The sequence below is a fragment of the Silene latifolia genome, chromosome 3 (genome assembly GCF_048544455.1).
Source record: "Silene latifolia isolate original U9 population chromosome 3, ASM4854445v1, whole genome shotgun sequence".
Classification (NCBI taxonomy): Eukaryota; Viridiplantae; Streptophyta; class Magnoliopsida; order Caryophyllales; family Caryophyllaceae; genus Silene; species Silene latifolia.
The window spans coordinates 59,963,036-59,982,013 of record NC_133528.1 but is presented as its reverse complement, the minus strand read 5'-3'; the positions used below and the strand labels follow the sequence as shown (position 1 = coordinate 59,982,013).

Below are 18,978 nucleotides of genomic sequence, written 5' to 3'. Positions count from 1 at the left end.
GGAAGATTGTAAGTTCTTCCATCACTTGATCTCCTTGAAATAAGTTTGATACTCACTTCACTGTCTGTATTTACAGTCAGTCTATCCCTAACCATCCTAAATGTCTTTGCAATTCTATTGTGACAATCGATTATATTTTCCAACAATCATTTTATGTCGTCATTGAACCTTGATGGATCCCCTGGACTGCATTTTAAAATCAAATTATTCCCTACGGAAAAAAATAATATACCAAAAAAAAAAGCATTATTACCGAAAGAAAATATATTTACCTAATGGCATTTTTTCGATTATGAACTTCCTCTTCCATGTCATATATGTACAATTGACAGAACTTAGGCCTTGTATCTCCGATCGGTACCAAAGTCCCTATCCGATGACAATTTTGACCTCCCATCCTAAAGGTGTACGGTCTTCTACCTTGATGGATGGAATGATCAATTTTACCACCCATACAAGTGAAGGAGAACATCGAGTTATAAGCTCTAATGTTTTCCCTATAACGCTTGCTAAATCGATGCTGACTGGTCAACAACGACTTTTGAAGTTCAGGCAGCTGCTGTAGAAATGGGAGTTCAACTTTTCCATCAGAACAACAGAGTGAGAACATAGGACGTCTTGTACCACGTCTTTTATCTTTTCTCTCCTCAAACAACATCAACACGTGACATTTCTCACACTCATATTCTGCATCTCCACTGTCCCAATATCCTTTCCATACTACGCATTTTTTAAAACAAAATTCAGAAAGTGAGATATAAAAATTAGACTACAATAACCAAAGCATTTTGTAATTCTAATTAACAAATAAAAAGTCATGAATGAACTAACCATCATTATTTAACGCAACGGAAGTATTTTGCTGAGTTCTCGAAGATTCTCCATGTGAATAGGATGCATTAAAAACACAACTACCGGTGATTGTTCAATTCGATTTACAGACGGATTCACTTCACTGAAAGCTTCACCATATTCAGCACATAGATCTCTCACTAAGCGCTCAACAACATCGGTCGGACTACATATAAGTTCTACACAACGTTTTTAATAAAAATTAAGACTTTAATTAACGTTAATAAATATTAAATGTAAAAAATTAAATATAGATATATACCTGTGATGTTGGAGGTTGCTGGTGTACAATTAAGAGTAGTTTGAGAAACGTCATTATGAACATTACCAGCACATTTCTTAGAGAATCGCGACTGTCTTTTTTCTCTTGTCGTTCTCGCCCGTAACTGATTAGGCGTTAGAATAAGAGTGCTGGCAAATGATGGAGTAGGATCATTAGAAACATTACTTGGCGGGGTTGTTATCGCTATCTGTTCACTTACATTTGTTATTCTGCTTCGATGACATGGGGTATGAGAAACTGAAATTTTCATAATTGGCAATGCCGTATTATACATTTTTTAAAACAACAAATAAAAACGGATAAAAATAAATATTGAAAATATTGAATATATATGTATTAAAATATTAATAAAAAAAATAAAGGAGTACCGTTCGTAATGTCAGATAGCGGTTCTCGGGGATTTGACATTGATTGTTGCGTATTTTTTGTAATCACCAAGTTTCTTTGTGGTATCTGAACACCTATATTTGTCAAGCGTTATGTTTTAATGTACTTTTTCAAATCGTAAACTACGTGGACTATATGTAAACAAATCCCGAACAAATATAAAAGGCCACACGATATTAAACTTAGGCTGACAACATTAGTAATTGGGCTCAACCCATATACATTTGACGTCCAGCCCAATTTCAATAAAACCCTAATTATAACCCGTACTATATATACCCATCCCCACCCTTGAAACCCTATAATTTCCGTCTAAAATTCCATTACATAGCCTCCGTTTTTCTCTCCCTCTCTCTCTCTCTGCTTCACTCTCTGACTAAAAATCTACTTCTCTCACTAAAAATCACACACTCCCATCTCCTCCCTCGTGCTCCCTGTTGCAGATTAGCAACCATGGCTTCTCCTACCTCTTTTTCCCGCATGCAGATGGTCATCCATGAAGATGGTGAAGGTTTCCAACTCTGGTTGTTAGATGCGTTTATTGAAGATGTTATATTGATGGTAATTTCAATTTTCATGTCTTCTTTTATGTTATTTTTTTTTTGGTAGAATGTAAGAAATTCTATTGATAAAATTGGGCTATTACAAACTAGTTTATCAACCAAACAACAACTTACGGGTACACAGACATACCCCTGCTCAACTTACACACTAAATTACTTCAAGACCACACTAATTGTTTCCTAACCTTAGACACTCTGCCCATCCAATTTTCCACATCAGATTGGACCCTCTTCCCAACAATCTTCGGATGCCAAACCAGCTGATTGAAGTGACAATTATTCCGAGCCCACCATATGTGGTATGTCAAAGCTTGTACTATTAAAGTTGTAACTTTCCTTCTTTGCAGGTTCTGAGCTTGCCACCAACTCAGAATGTCCCTCTCAGGAACCTCCAATCCAGTCCATTCTTGAATCAGTAAAAGAACCTTCTTACTGTATGAACATGAGAAAAATAGATGATCATGATCTTCATCTGCATCTAGACAAAGAGAGCATAGGAGTTCACTACAGTTAAACAATCTGCTAAGCCTGTCTTTAGTCAACAGGCGTTTTTGCACATAGAGCCAACTGATAAACTGATGCTTAGGCAGTCCCTCAGATTGCCAGACGAAACTGTGCCAATCCACCTTAGGCTCCTCCTCTCCTAGCCAGTTATAACCGCTAGCTATGGAGTAAGAACCATCAGTTTCTAACCAATCATGATTAATATACCCAGAAATAAGTCTATCTTTAACCCTGCATATTCTTTTCCATGCCCAGCTGCTACCCTGAGATGGTTTATATACAGTCCAGTCCATGCCTTTTAAGTAAATAGTATTTACTTTTATGTTATTTACGCCGCCTAATTTCATATTTTGAAATTATTTTCGATTTATTCTAAAATGATTGTTTATATTGTTGCATGTAACAATCGATTACGGTATTTGAGTTAAACATGTTAATTAAAAAATCGACATGCAAATTAAGATTTAAGATAAATTTCATTGCTTGCATTTTTAGCATCTTCTTTTATTAGATTTATGAATGTATTTGATTTACAAATGAAATACAGAATTAAAAATCCTATTTTGTTAATATCTATTGCACTTTTGTTCATAATATAGTAGATCTGTTTTAATAGAGATGTAAAAAATTTATTAATTAAATTGTTATGCTGTTAGTCTTGTTTTTGTTTCACTGTTCTTCAAAATATTGCCTAAAATTGAATGGCCGTATTTTCTGATGTTCATGCATAATAATGAGTACTATTATTAAAAATTGAATATGACGACTTGGCAACATTTATCTTAAACATCATTAGTATTTGTATTAGTTCAGAATGAAAGATCCGTAGTTGTTGCATGTTTTTTTAACTGGAAAATTTTAATTCACAATTATAGAACTGTGGTTTGTAGCATGTTTTTCGAGTTGGAAGGCATAGATCTATGCTTCTAAAAAAAAATATATAAATCCAAGTTTATTCTTTGATATTTTTGAAAAACATGTAAAAACTTATGCTGTGTAATGGTGTTTTTTCAAATAAAAACCCTAGATTAATTGATTGAAATTCCATAATGTGACTGTACTCGTATTTTGAGACGTCTTTTGGTGTTTTTAATGAATTAATATGATAAAATTGTACATTTATCTGCATTAATTAATTAATTTCCTATTTTCAATGAATGAATATGATACATTTGTCCATTTAATTGCATTTATTAATTATTCAATTTTTTGTTATTTAAAATATTAATTTCACCAGTTTTATTAAATTATTGGTTAAATGCAAAATGGAGTTTAAAATTGAAAATTGCATTATTAATTTTTGTTTTACTTTATCTATAAAACAATGTTAACAATTTTAACCCGTCCACAACTTAAAGCCGTGTACGAATCCAATTGAGTCTTACCTAACCCAATTCTATGTCACCTGAACCAACATAATTATGTTTTACCTGGCCCGACCCAATCCAATCAGACCTAACCCAATTCCAACATGAGTTTACCTAACCTAACCCAACCCAACCTGTCTTGACATGAGCCATCCCATGGCAGTTACGCCTGATTCAACCAAACCTGACTTGACCCAACCCATCCAAAACTGACTTGACCCAAACCCTACATGGGTTCACCTGAACCAACCCAACATGGGTTTAGCCTGACCCAACCCGACCCAAGTTAACCTAGCCCAACCAAACCCAACATGGGTTGACCTAACCCAACCAAAATCAACCTAACATGGGTTGACCTAACCCAACCCAACATGGATTGACCTAACCCAACCTAACCCAACATGGATTGACCTAACCCAACCTAACCCAACATGAGGTTGACCTAACCCAACCCATCCCAACCCAACGGGTTGACCTAACCCAGCCCAACCCAACTGGGGTTGACCTTGTAATACCCGTCCTTTTAGAGACCCTTTGACCGACGCTGACTGACCTGAGACACCTATCTAGACCTTCGAAAACCTTACGAGTTAAACCTTGTGAAGTTGTGAGCCTTTGAGTTCGTGTTACTTGATCTAGCGGAGGCTACTCGATCGAGTAGCTTGGGCACTCGATCGAGTAGAGGCCACTCGATTGATGTTTTTGGTGAAAACTCGTTTATATTGTTGTTTCTTCCTTCATGAGCATGTCTTGAAAGGTTGTTTTCTCCAAGTAAGTGTTTGTTTATATGCCTAAAGATATGTGTTGAAACAGATGTCGAGACCTGCAGTTGGCACCCGTCAAAGTAAGAGGGGGAGGGCTTTTGAACCCGAGGTTGGGGAAGGAAGCCAAGGACCCACAGTACCACCCGTGCCCGAGTACCCCACCGTTATCTTTGCTGACTTTAAGCAAAGGTATAACTTTGTCGAGCTACAGAAATGTCGTATGAAACCAACCCGTTGTATCGACACCACCATCTTAGAGGACCTTAAGGTAAAGACGGATGTGAGGCACATATTTGAGACCTTGGTTTTGACTGGTTTGTATCGCCTTAGGAAGCATTCCTACTCTTTCTTGACGTTGGAGTTCATGAGGTTTTTCCTCTATGATGCGGCAGCTAAGACCGTACAATTTCCTCTCATGAACACTAGTTTCCTCTTGACCATGGACCTGTTTGCTACCCTTCTTGGCCTAGCCCGACCGGAGAAGGTAGATACATACGACATTTCTGTAACTCAACAACTGAGTGTGGAGCCAGTAGTTACATGCCTTGTTTTACCGGCAAGTTCGCCCCCACCTCGAGTAACATGTTGATAAGTGATGTGCAACATATCACTTTGAAGATCTTTCTTCGTGCCTTGACTTGTCTACTCTATGATCGGAAGGATGTAAGTAAGTTGAACTCACATGAGGTGATGTTGCTAGTTGCTTATCTTAACCCCACCCGAGCCCCGAGAGTTTCTTACAGTTCCTCGACCATAGTCTGTGCTAGCCTAGCTTTGATGGCCACCTCTGGGACCCGATACTTGAGTTGTGGTGCCATTGCCACACGGTTAGTAGAGCGATTGACCACCTTTGAGGCCTCCTCAGCCCTTACACCTATAGCCCCATATGTGCCTACCTTGGACCGTGAGTACTTTCTCGACCAGAAATGGTTGAGAACTTTGGAGGGTGGTCGGATGGCTTAGAGAGTATGGTGTATGAGCTGGATGAGGATACCTGAACCCGTGCACCTCCCTGTGACTAAGCCCTTGACGGCGGCGGTAGTGGCATCGAACTCCGATGATGATGAGGAGGCTTCTGCGCGGTAGTACTACCTCATTGATGATGGTATTTTGGAGGTGATGCAAGAGCCGACTAAGAGGGATCAGGCTAGACCAGAGGATCGGCAAGCTAGAGTGGGGAGGGGAACGAGATGGGTGAGGGAGAGAGTTGCTGGGACCCAGCCAGAGCAGCCCGTGCCTCCACAGCATCAGTTTCCCAGCTACCCTTCATTCTTCAGTCCTGAGATGCGGGTGAGCGAGCTCACGGAGAGGGTATCTACCACTTTTACGCTCTGGAACCTAGATGAGATGGCTTATGGACCGATGTGGCCCAACCGGTGTAGGGGAGAGCTGTTGGAGATGACAGCGGGGTCTTCCATTCTTTTGGTGTGGATCCGACTACGTGGGGAGAGCCTCGGAATTACCCCTTCGTTTGTTTGGCACCATGGCGGGTGGGAGCAGATGCAAGTACATGAGCTACCACGGTGGAGGACATATATGAAGCTGGCACATCCGGAGGAGGTGGTGGAGACGAGGAGATGGAGGAGCCGGCCTTGGAGTGATGATGTTTCTTTTGTTTTATCTTCGTTTCCTTGGACTTGTAGTTAGTCGAAACTTGTTTTGGTTGGTACTTTTCATATACTTGGGTTTGTATTTGGCCATAAGGCTGTATTTTGGATGATTTTAGAACTTGTGATGCAGGTGGTTAGTGTCGGAAATAAAATTCTGACTCAATTATGTTTCCTTGGTGTTGCAACGTAGCAATTTGGAAGAATTTGACCTGTGCCTACTCGATCGAGTGCCCCTCACTCGATCGAGTAACTGCAGGTGTGATTTAGGAATGCTCACTGGACTCGACGTACTCGATCGAGTAGCTGATGAACTCGATCGATGAACTCGATCGGGTAACGTCAACTTGATCGAGTAGATACTGAGCTCGATCGAGTACCCCTGTGTGTTGGTTATTTCGTTCTAAATTTAGTTTGGGTCATCATGCTTGTGTACTTTGTTGATAATATGTTCCTTTATTATTGTTGGTGATCACGTTGTTGTGTTTCAAGTACGGTTTTTACGATATAAACATGGTTTTGTGCTTTCACCCTTGTTGAGATCATAAACTAAATTGCCTCAGGTACCATGTTGAACGGTGGTTTTAACCTTGTTGCATGTTTTGTAATGCCGCATAAGTAATTAATCGATGTCGTGGATAATAATGGGATGATGGAATGTGTATTTTTATCGTTCACTTTTCATATGGTCTTAGTATGCAAAGTTCATATCTATGTAATAGCAAGGACGTATCATGTTCGTTGTGCGCCTCAACGTAAGTATAATTACTCGTAATGTCTATGTGGAATAAAAGTAATGTCTCGTGTAATAGTTGTAGTTGTCTTGAAGGTGAACTTCGGGGACGAAGTTCCTTTTAAGAGGGGAAGAGTAATGTCGCATGGGAAAATGACGAAATTATGACAATCTTTTAGTATTTTGAGTAGTTGTTTGAGTAATTGTTAGTGATTGTTGTATAATTGTTGGCAATTGTTGATTAAATTTATCATGTGGTTGTATTTCGTTTCCGAGTAATGATTCGCAAAGTTGTTAAGTAATTGAGTTATTGTTGCACGGTTGAGTAATAGAAATGATTTAAAGGAATTAATTTAAAATGAATGACATTTGTTTGTTATGTAAGTGATCGATAATCTACTGCTTTTGGATGATTGATAACTAATGTTTGTTGACAAGTAATTGATGGAGGAATAAACAGATAGTCGTGTTGGTTTATACTTGAGTAATGACATGAGATAAGTGGAAGCAACGGTTGTGTTGGTTTGTTCTCGCGTATAATCTATGTTTGAAGATTTGATAGGAAGTCGTGTTGAGTGATGTGTGCTAAGGTAGATGGTGATGATGGTCGATGAGCATTCATATCGGGGTGGTAGTCGTGAGCGTTTTTACTTGTCGTTGTCGAAGTGGGTGGTTGTAGGTTAACTTAGTTTCTTTTTGCCTTAGGCCGTGGGGAGGATGAGTTGAACTTCGGGGACGAAGTTATTTTTAAGGGAGGAAGACTGTAATACCCGTCCTTTTAGAGACCCGTTGACCAACGTTGACTGACCTAAGACACCTATCTAGACCTTCGAAAACCTTACGAGTTAAACCTTGTGACGTTGTGAGCCTTTGAGTTCATGTTACTCGATATAGCGAAGGCTACTCGATCGAGTATAGGCCACCGGATCGAGTAAGTGGGTTACTCGATCGAGTAACGTTAGTTCAGCAGGGAATTATAAATCGTAAAATCGTGAAATCTAAATCATTTCTCCACCTTTCTTCCTAAACCTAGATGCCGCCATTTCACTTCTCCTTCACCATGGTTCGTCTCCTTGAGGCCTTTGATAGTGGTTACACCATAGGGATGGGATGCTTGAGTCGGGTAGCGATCTTGACGCCGGATTGCTTCGTATAGGTATGTTGTCATCATCATCATTGTCTCCCTTGGTTTCAGTTGTGATTATGTGTTGAACCATATAGTATATATGTTTATGTTTTGATGATGTCAAGGTGCTTTATAATTTATATACTTGTTGCGCGTAATCGTTTGTCTAAGTCTTTTAGATTTGATTTATCTAATACAAGCAACAAAGGAATTTGTGAGGGAAGTATACAATAGTCAAGCCTCAATTCAAGATCAAACGATGTGAAGATTCATTCAAGATTTATGTGAAGACGAAGTCCGTCTAAATATTAATCAAGCTTGGATGATGACGTAGCCTATACTCAAAGATCTCCCTGAAGATTAGAATAGTATAGGTGATTATCTCGTAATGATAACCAAGAATGAGTTTCTTGAATTAGTAAAGTTATAGCTTTGCAGCTATAACATTACTAGTAAAAGAGCTCAATGTTATAGCTCTCCTATACACGACATATAATATTTTAAAATTGTTTTTAAAATTGTTTAAAGTTTATTTTAAAAGTTTTAATAAAAGTATTTACTTAATAAAGCCTGGTTTAGTGCGGAGTTCGGTTCCTTGTTGAACGTTGACTAGTAGTCGTTTTGGGTCAACTTATGAGTTGGACCATGCTACTAATTAGGGTTTCAACAAAGCCTCTCTTAAAACCTAAATTCTAACCCATATATTGAGCTAGGGTTTACACGAGTCACGAGGCATATGAGCCGTGACATCTCATGTAAACTAAGATATATTTGGTAAAGATTTTATATCTTTACATATCTTGTATATCTTACTTAATATATTTGTTTATGATAAAAGATATTCTTGTTATAGAAAATCTTATCATATCTTAGAATTTATAGTAAAGATAATAATTGAATAGATTATATTCTATCTTTTGGAATATTCTTTATTATCTTTTAGGCTTTTAGGAAAGAAATAATAGAAGATATGATTTGTTAACATATCTCCTATTTTCGGCCATTAGGGTTTCTAGAAACCGAGTTGCCTTATTCTTTCCTTCCTATAAATACTTTGCTCTTTGCAACATTTAATCAAGAGACTTTAAGCATAAAAATTGATTTTATTTTTACCAAAGCAAAACCGTGTATTTCGAAGTAGAAAAACGTTTTGCTGTTTTCAAAAGGTCGTGTGTTTTAAACTCGTATATTCATTTGTTTAATTATCGTTATAAGATAACAGTGCTCAATAGATTTCTTACTTGTTCATTAACGTGAACCTTTGCAAGAATCATTAGTGCTTTCTTATTAGCGTAAGTTAGTCACTCGAGTATTTAACGGTACTCATTGAGTTATAGCTAGAGTTAGTTGTACGAGTTGGGTTAGTAAATTTGTAATCCGTAGAAAGGTACTAAATTTATTAATCGAGAATAGTGGACGTAGGTTTCGATTTGTGAAACTGAACCACTTCAAAAACCGTGTGTCTCCTCTCTTTCATTCGTTCGTTTACTATGTTTTATTTGTTCATTAGTTGATTAGTTAAAGTTTAATCAATAAACTTTAAATAATCAATTATATTCATACAATCGAAAAAGCTTTCAAAAGTTTTAAATCCTAAATTCACCCCCCCCCCCTCTTGAGTATTTCGGATCGATAGACTCTTCAATTCACCCCCCCCCCCTCTTGAGTATTTCGGATCGATAGACTCTTCAATTGGTATCAGAGCCTCGTGCTCTTGATTGCCTAACCGCAAAGAGGTTGATCTATCTTATTTTTATTTATCTTATCGTTTTATATTCCGCTGCCTATCACGTGATAAATGGATTCCAAATATCTCAAGTGTGCCGTCTTTGATGGAAAGAGTTATGGATTGTGGAAAAACATGATGACTCACTATGTGAAAGGTCACGATTGGGAGTGCTGGAGGATTATCCAAAACGGACCGCACAAAATTCTTGTAGCATCCGAGGAAGGCACTATCTATGAAAAGAAAGAAGAGGACTATGTCGAGGCCGACTACAAGAAGGCCGAAAAGAACTCCAAAGCAATAAGTCTCCTACAAAACGGAATGACTTCTACAGAGTTTGATCGGTTTTCTTCTTCGTGCTCTACGGCCAAGGAGATATGGGATGGGCGTGAACTAGCTTATGAAGGTACTTCCATTGTTAGGAAGCACCGAATAGATTTGCTTATGCAAAAATATGAGCTATTCATTATGGAGCCTAATGAGTCCTTAGATAGTATGTCCGCAAGGTTTTCAAGCATCATAAATGAACTGAAAAACATAGGTAGAAAATTTAGTACTGAGGACATTGCTAGAAAGGTTCTTAGGAGCCTGACTAAGAAGTGGCGTGCTAAAGTCACTGCAATGGAAGAATCAAGAGATCTTGAAAACCTATCCTATCAAGAACTCATCGGTGCTCTCATGGCCCATGAAATTACTCTTAACAAAGATGACGCTGAACCTAGCCGAAATAAGAGTATGTCCTTAAAGAGCGAAGAAGTTGACTCTGAATTAGAGGATGCGACTGTTTTGTTTGCACGCCGCTTTAAAAATAAAATATTTCGAAACAAACAAACAAAATCATCCTACAACAACAACAACAAGTCATCCAAAAAAAAGATCACAGAATCAAAGTCATCTTTCGCAAACAGAGGTTGCTTTAAGTGTGGAGAATCTGATCATATGATCAAGGATTGTCCAACATGGGAGAAGATCAAGGACAAGACAAAACGCGAGAAGACAAAGAGAGAATTTAAACAGGTAATGATGGCTTCGTGTTGGGGAGACCTTGACTCAGAAGATGACGAGGGATCTGAAGACGACGAAGTAGCCAACCTTTGTCTCAGTAGTGTTAGTCTTGACCTAATCTCCGACAGCGACGATGAAAGCACAAACTCACACTCAAACTATTGCTTTCTTGGAGAATCAGACGAAAATGACGATGAAGAGGTAAGTTATCTTGAGCTTAAAAAACGCGTTAAGAAATTGTCTAAAAGTGCTTTAATTGAATTCTTTGAACAATCTCTCGATAAGTGTCACGAACAGGACTTGGAGCTAAAACATCTAAAGGAACAGATTCTCGAAATTGCAGAAGAGAATCATACTCTGAAGGCCAAAGCTAAGAAGTTAAAATCTAAGGTTATAGCTGAGAAAGCAACAACATTAGATTCTACTATGGCTGAAAAGAAGGAACTAGAGTCCAAAGTTATAGCTAATGAAGCTATAACCTCAGACCTAAAGCTTAATATCAAGCATCTTCAAGCCAAAGTTATAGCTAATGAAGCTATAACTTTAGAACTTAGAAAAGCCAGAGAACTTTTGGAAACTATGGTCACATCTGATGAAGCAGTGATCTTAGACCAAAAGAAAGAGATAGATTCCCTTTCAAAGCAATTAAATGAAATCTAAGACAAACATGATCAATGTTAAGAAACAACATTCCGATGTTGTTTTCCTTCTTAACAAACGATTCCAAGACTTTCGTGATAACTTTAAGAAAGATAATGATGTAGATCACACGAAATGTCAAGAAGAGATTAAAACCCTAAAAGACCTACTTCTACATGCTAGGAAAGTCCTTGATAAGTGGGAAGGTAGCACAAAAGTCCTAAACTTTCTTACCGAACAATCTGATAATAATATGAAGATGGGGTTAGGACATGAGTGCTATAGCTGTAGAGATCACGCTAAATGCAAATCAACACCTTTGGATTTTGATTTCAGAAAAAGGAAATATGCTGATCTTCCTGAATACCTGATTTGCAATTACTGTGGTCATACGGGTCACATCCAAAACAATTGTGTCAAAAAGGCTCATGATATTCGAAAAAATGCCGACCATGCTAAAAATGTTGACACAGTCGTCGAGGATGATGAAACCCCCATAAATGAACCTAACGAAGAAAGGAACAATAAATTTCGTTGGTTCTATGACATGGCTTTTGACTACACCAAGAAACCTAACACTTCACAAAACCCCTGTCGACCTAAACCTAGTAAACCTGTTCATAAGGAAAAAAGTCATGATAAACCTAGAGAAATTCCCAGACCAAGAAAAAACCCTAACCTAAGAGAAAACTTTAAACCTACACCTCCTAAGCAAAATCACCCTAAGTTTAGAAAATCTATTACTAGACAAGTTTGGGTATGAAAGGATTTAGTATATAGAGTAACTAGTCATAAGGGACCCAACTTAGCTTGGGTACCTAAAAACTGTATCTAATCCTTTCTGCAGGAAGTAGTGAAAGAAAACAATCAATGGTATCTTGACAGTGGTTGTTCAAGACACATGACTGGAGACAAGAATATATTTCTTTCACTCAAGCCCTTCAACGGAGGAAAAGTGACGTTCGGGGACAACAAGAAGGGAAAAGTAATCGGCGTTGGCAAAATCGGAATTTCTAAGTCTCACGCGATCAGTGATGTTTATCTCGTGGACGATCTAAAACATAATTTGCTAAGCATATCTCAACTGTGCGACAAAGGTAACAAAGTCGTTTTCCATACCGATAGTTGTCGCATTATAATCGAAGGACCTAGCAATGTTATTCTTGAAGGCCACAGGAAAAGAAATGTTTATATGGTAGATTTAAATGTTGTGCCTACTAACTCTTTTTCATGCATGAAATTTACACTTGATGATCCCTGTTTATGGTATAAACGGTTTGGTCACATTAGCTCACTAACCTTGAACAAACTCAAGAAGTGGGACTTGGTTGAAGGGTTACCTAAAATCAAGTTCGACCAAGAAAAGATGTGTGATACGTGTGCCAGGTGCAAACAAGTGAGATCATCATTCAAACCTAAAAGAGTAGTAAGCACAAATCAAGCCTTGGAATTAGTACACATGGATTTATGTGGACCTATGAAAGTAAGGAGTAGAGGAGGATCAAGGTACGTCTTCGTTCTTGTCTTGTAGACGATTACTCGAGGTATGTATGGCCTATCTTTCTTCATTCAAAAGATGAAACATTTGATGAATTTGATTGTCTTATGAAACGTGTTCAAAACAAATATAAGACTAATCTTGTATCTATTCGTACGGATCATGGCACCGAGTTTGACAATCAAGCTTTCATAGAATATTGTAGAGTTAATGGTGTAGGGCATAACTTCTCTACACCAAGAACTCCTCAACAAAACGGTGTCGTTGAACGTATGAATAGAACTTTGGAAGATATAGCTCGTACAATGCTTTTGTGTAGTGGTCTACCTCGTAACTTTTGGGCTGAAGCCATTAGTACTTCTTGCTACATCCATAATCGTGCTATGATCCGACCTATTCTTAAGAAAACCCCCTACGAACTCCTTAGAGGTCGAAAACCAAATATCTCCCATCTTCGTTGCTTTGGGAGTAAATGTTCTGTTCACAATATCGGTAAAAACCGGTTAAGTAAGTTCGACCCTATGAGTGATGAGGCGATTTTCATAGGATACTCAGATCATAGCAAGGCTTACAAAGTCTTCAATAAGAGAACTCTTTGTATTGAAGAAAGTATCCACGTTATTTTTGAAGAAGATAACGTGTTTGATAAGCCTTTACAGGATGAGGAAGAAGACTTGGATGAACCCGACTTTCGTCTTTCAAGAGACGATCCCCCGGAACTGGAATTGGAAGATAATGAAATTGAAGGAACAAGTGATGAACTTGATCATTCCTCAAAAGATAAAAAGGAGAAAACCAAAGTTATAGTTGATGATGCTATAACATTGACTCAAAATAAGGACTCCCAAACTAATGTTATAGGTGATGTTACTATAACATTGGATCCAAATCAAGGTGTAGAGTCCGAAGTTATAAACGGCTCTAATACAACACCCGGTTGGATTCAGGGGGAACTTCCTCCAATTCTGATCCATTGGGACAAGCTCAAATAATGATGAAGAACCAAGTACTTCAACAAAGTGTAAATACAAGAGCTCACACCCCATGGACAATATTCTAGGGAATATTAAGAAGGGTGTTCAAACGAGACGATCCTTGAATAACTTCTACTCTTTCTACTCGTTCCTATCCATGATCGAACCAACAAATATCAATGAAGCTCTTGCAGAATCAGATTGGATTGTAGCTATGCAAGAAGAGCTACAACAGTTCGAACGAAACAAGGTTTGGCATTTAGTTCCTAGACCAAAGGATTGATCTGTCATTGGAACAAGGTGGGTCTTTAGGAACAAATTAGATGATGCCGGAGTCATTATCAGAAACAAAGCAAGATTGGTGGTCCAAGGTTATAATCAACAAGAAGGAATAGATTATGACGAGACTTTCGCACCTGTTGCCCGTCTTGAAGCTATTAGACTTCTGATAGCATTCGCAGCACATAAAGGAATGAAGCTCTTCCAGATGGACGTCAAGACAGTATTTCTGAATGGCTATTTATGATATGTTCATTTTATATATACTTTTATCCCTCATTTTAGCTCGGTTTCTATTGTCTATCATACTTTAAATTAGTATATTGTGAGCTAATCTTGTGTTCTAGGTGTATTATTTGCATTTGTTACCTTTTGTAGGAATCTAAGCATTTAGAGGCTTTTTCCTATCACATTAGCATACACCAAGTTCACTAAGCTAAGTGGAAACAAGATGGACCAAGCATGACAATGAAAGGTGTTTCCAAGCCAAAGCAAGTGTGTGTGAGAAATGCAAAATGATCCTACTAAGAGCCCAATAAGAAGTCCAAAAATTATGTGGAAAATATCAAAGCTTAGGATGCTCATTTGGATGCTCTTAGAAGGAATTATGAAGCATTAACCGGGTGCATTAAGGATCATTTATAGCAAACATTGGATTCCTTCAAGCATTAAACAAGAATTTAATCCAAAGTACCCGGATAACCACGACCCCGATCGGGGCCACCCAACCACGATCGGGGCCGCATGCACCTTGATTGTTTACGTTTCGTTTTCCTCTCCTATAAATAGGAGAGGCATTCCAAGGCTTAGGCATCCAATTTTACGTCCCATTTCCACTTTACAATAGCCTTAAGCTTTATATTTCTCTCATTAGTTTTCTCATTTTAGTTTACAAGTTGTTAAGCTTTCCTTAGTTCAATCCTTCAACATTTTGTTCTACAAGTTATTGTTCAAGCATTTCTTTTTCAAGCATTTGGTTATATATAGTTCTTCCATTCAAGTTCATTTCCTTAAGGTATTTCTATATAGTTTACATTTTCACATATCTATTTAGTTTATATTAGTTTATAATTAAGTACTCTAATTAGTTTACTTTAGTTCTATTTCTTTTACATGTTAAAACATTTAGTTCATATAAATCATTTAATCATGTTTATCATTTCTCTTAATATAACTTACAATTTACACCTTAACATGAGTAGCTAATTCTCTTAGTCTAAGGGTTGGGGGAGCCATGCAATAATCAAGTATATAACATGATAAAATAGGTTAATAATAATATTGTTTAAATTGCTTCTATCACATGCTTATGCCATAACGTTTAATCTTTGTTAAAGGCCTTATTCAATTGATTAAGTTTGTTCATTCGTTCTATATGTCGAGAGGCACGGAATTGAATTAGACAAAGTATGTATAGTAGGACGACCTAGTCATGGAGAGTTTCTCTAGGACCCGGTCTATGGTTGACACTAATATCGTAAGGTGGGTGTCTCTAAGCCTAAGTAATTGACAACGTTATTAGTACCGAATTTATCATGATCGTATATTTACCCTTGCATGTATGACCCGAACCCCTTAGACTCTCTTTTATAATATAATTTACATTACAATTTTCATTAATCATCAAACAAACCAACCAAACCAAAATTGAAGTCGACCTTGATAAAAATCTACCCATATCAATTCACAACGTAATTCCTTGTGGTTCGACCCCTATTACTACATTTAATTGTGTTTAGAGAATTTATCTTTACATAGGTACGCGATAAACCTATCAAATTTTGGCGCCGTTGCCGGGGAAACGGTCTTATTGCTTTTTTAATTATCGATTTTTATCTTGTTTTCCTTTGTCTTGGGGAACACTTGTTCCTTAAGACCGTTACTTATCATTTTCCTAGAAATTGTTGTCTTATGCCCAGGTCCTCTCGTAGTGGAGAATTGCTTTCACCGGATTCCGATCCCGAGAAAACCTTTAGGAGAAGACGGCGTTTTTGGAAGGAAGTGAAAGAAGCCACTTCTCCCATACAAGTTGAAAGTGCTAGAAAGTCTTACTTAGATGATCTAGAGGTTATTGAAGAGGAGGAGGTTTGTAGTTCATCAACTCCACCACCATCACCATCTACAACCAAAAAGATGGTGAAAATTTCCGATCACTCAGATCCCACCGCGGCCATGCTTCCGGCCGGTATCACAACCACTCAAATCACCGCACCGGAATTCGAGATCAAGCCGGCTTTTATTAGCCTTGTGGAGAGGAAGCAATTTGGGGGAAGTCCTTTGGAGGATTCCAATTTGCATGTGCAAAATTTTTGTGATTATTGCTCCATGATCCGTCAAACGGGTGTCACTCAAGCCCAAATAAGGGAGATACTTTTCCCTTTCTCTTTGAAGGACAAGGCCAAGCTTTGGATCAATAGCCTTGACCGCACCACCATGGGAATCACCAACTGGGAGACTTTGGCTCTTGCTTTTTATCAAAAGTTTTTTCCACCGGAGAAAACTCAAACTTTGAGGAGCCAAATTACCGGATTCCATCAACAAGCTCTTGAGAGCTTATATGAGGCTTGGGAGAGGTACAAAGAGCTTTAAAGGCAATGCCCACATCATGGGCTAGATGATTGGTTTCTAGCAATAACATTCTACAATGGATGTTGTGCCGAGTCCCGAAGGATTCTTGATTCCGCCAACAATGGGCGGTTTGATCAAATTGACACCGACCTTGCTCATGTCATGATCGAATATATGGTGGTCCATGATGCTCAATATGTCAATTCCCGAGTTGTGCCATCCAAAGGTAAAGAAGAATCCTCCAGCAACTCCGTTTTGCTAGCTCAAATTGCCTTGCTCCAACAACAATTGGCGGAAAGAGATGCTAAAGATTCCGTTCAACAACTCAATGTCGTGTCTTCAACAAGTCAAATCGTTGTGTGTGAAGGTTGTGGAGGTGCGGGTCATTACGCCGCTCATTGCCGAGCTCCTATCGAAGAGGTAAATGCTTTTCAAGCTCTAAAACAAAGTTCATATCCACCGGGTACATTTTCCAACACTTATAACCCGAATACAAAATTCCATCCGAACTTGTCTTACACTAGCAACAATGTGCTTAACCCACAACCCCCACCACAACAAAATGCCTATGTCCCTCAACAACAAAAGTATATCTCTCCACCGGGTTATCAAAATCAACAAAGGCCCCCACAATACAACTACCAACAAAATCCACCACAAAAAGGCCAACAAAACAATCAAGGAGTTGGTAAGCTCGAGGGCATGATAATCCAAATGAAAAGGGAACTATTGGCTCAAATTCAAAAGAATGATCAAGCTCATAGTGTCGCGGTCAAGATGTTGGAACAACAAGTGGCTCAATTAGCCGCTTCTAATTCTCAAAGGAAGAACGGTCAACTACCTCCCCAAGGTGAGCAACCACATGAAACTATTAATTCTATTTCCTTAAGAAGTGGTACAAGCTATGATGGGCCATCCATGACTTTGGATGATGAGGTAATTGTTAAAAAGGCCAAGCTTGAGGAAAATGATAAAAAGAAGGCTAGTGAAGGGCCTCTTGTTAAGGACCGTGTGCCATTTCCTCACCGGTTGTTGATGCTAAAAAGGAAGATCAAGCTTGATGGCAAAGTTGTTGAGCACCCTATGCCCAAAGAAAATGACAAGGTAATTATTGAAGAAGTTTCTCCCAGTGCTAAGGAGAGTGATGTCGTTTCAAGGAAGGTGAGTGTTCCCAATGAGGATGAGAATGAGAAAGATGTGGAGGATGCTCCTCCAAATGAAGTTGTTCAAGTACCATTTCCTCATCTTTTAGCAAAGCACAAGGAGGAAGGTAAGTTTGCTAAATTTTTGGAAGTTTATAAGAATTTGCAAGTCACCGTCCCATTTATGGAATTGCTTACCCAAGTCCCTTCTTATGCAAAGTTTATGAAGGAGATCCTCTCAAAGAAGCGATCCTTCAATGAGGTTGAGACCATTGCTTTCACCGAAGAGTGTAGTGCACTCTTACAAAATAAGTCTCCCCCGAAACATAAGGACCCCGGTAGCTATTCTATTCCTTGCACTATAGGCACATATACCATTGATAAGGCCCTTTACTACCTAGGTGCTAGTGTGAGTGTCATGCCCTACTCCCTTTGTGAAAAACTTAACATGGGTGCTTTAAAATGCACAAGTATAACATTGCAAATGGCGGACCGTTCTCTAAAGCGACCCTTAGGTGTCTTAGAAGATGTACCCGTCAAAGTTGGTAAGTTTTTCATACACGTTGACTTCCTCATCCTTGATATGGCCGAGGACTCACAAACCCCAATTATATTGGGTAGGCCATTTTTACGAACCGCGGGTGTGCTAATTGATGTGAAAAATGGGAGGTTGACATTGGAGGTGGGTGATGACCGGGTTTCCTTTAGCAAAAACAACACCATTAGAAGCCCAATGTTACAAGAGTCTTGTTATTTATTTAGCATTGTGGACTCTTCTCTTGCCTCTACTACACTTGGCTCCTTACTAATGGATCCGTTGGAAGACGATATGGGTGTTGTTTGTTTTGTAGGTGACGATGCTAAGGGCACTATTGCTAAGAGTGCCAAAAAGAAGAAAGGGAAATTTTATTTGAAAAATTTCAAATGGTTGCGGAATGCTAAAGAAGCTATGACATGGAGC

General features: G+C 38.4%; 1 protein-coding gene and 1 non-coding gene across 2 annotated transcripts; both read right to left on the bottom strand.

Moving 5' to 3' along the window:
* Positions 1 to 2,243: 2,243 nt before the first annotated feature.
* Positions 2,244 to 2,882, bottom strand: LOC141649121 (uncharacterized). The gene has a single exon (XM_074457819.1). It carries the CDS (start codon positions 2,880 to 2,882, stop codon positions 2,244 to 2,246), a length of 639 nt encoding a protein of 212 aa, XP_074313920.1.
* A 13,930-nt stretch (positions 2,883 to 16,812) lies between these two features.
* On the bottom strand, positions 16,813 to 16,919 carry LOC141650806 (small nucleolar RNA R71). Its single transcript, XR_012546820.1, has one exon. It is a non-coding gene; the product is annotated as a small nucleolar RNA R71 (small nucleolar RNA).
* Between the last annotated feature and the right edge of the window lie 2,059 nt (positions 16,920 to 18,978).

Excerpts from the sequence above, each read along its gene's own strand:
- LOC141649121 (XM_074457819.1), bottom strand. The coding sequence starts at position 2,882 with ATGGACTGGACTGTATATAAACCATCTCAGGGTAGCAGCTGGGCATGG.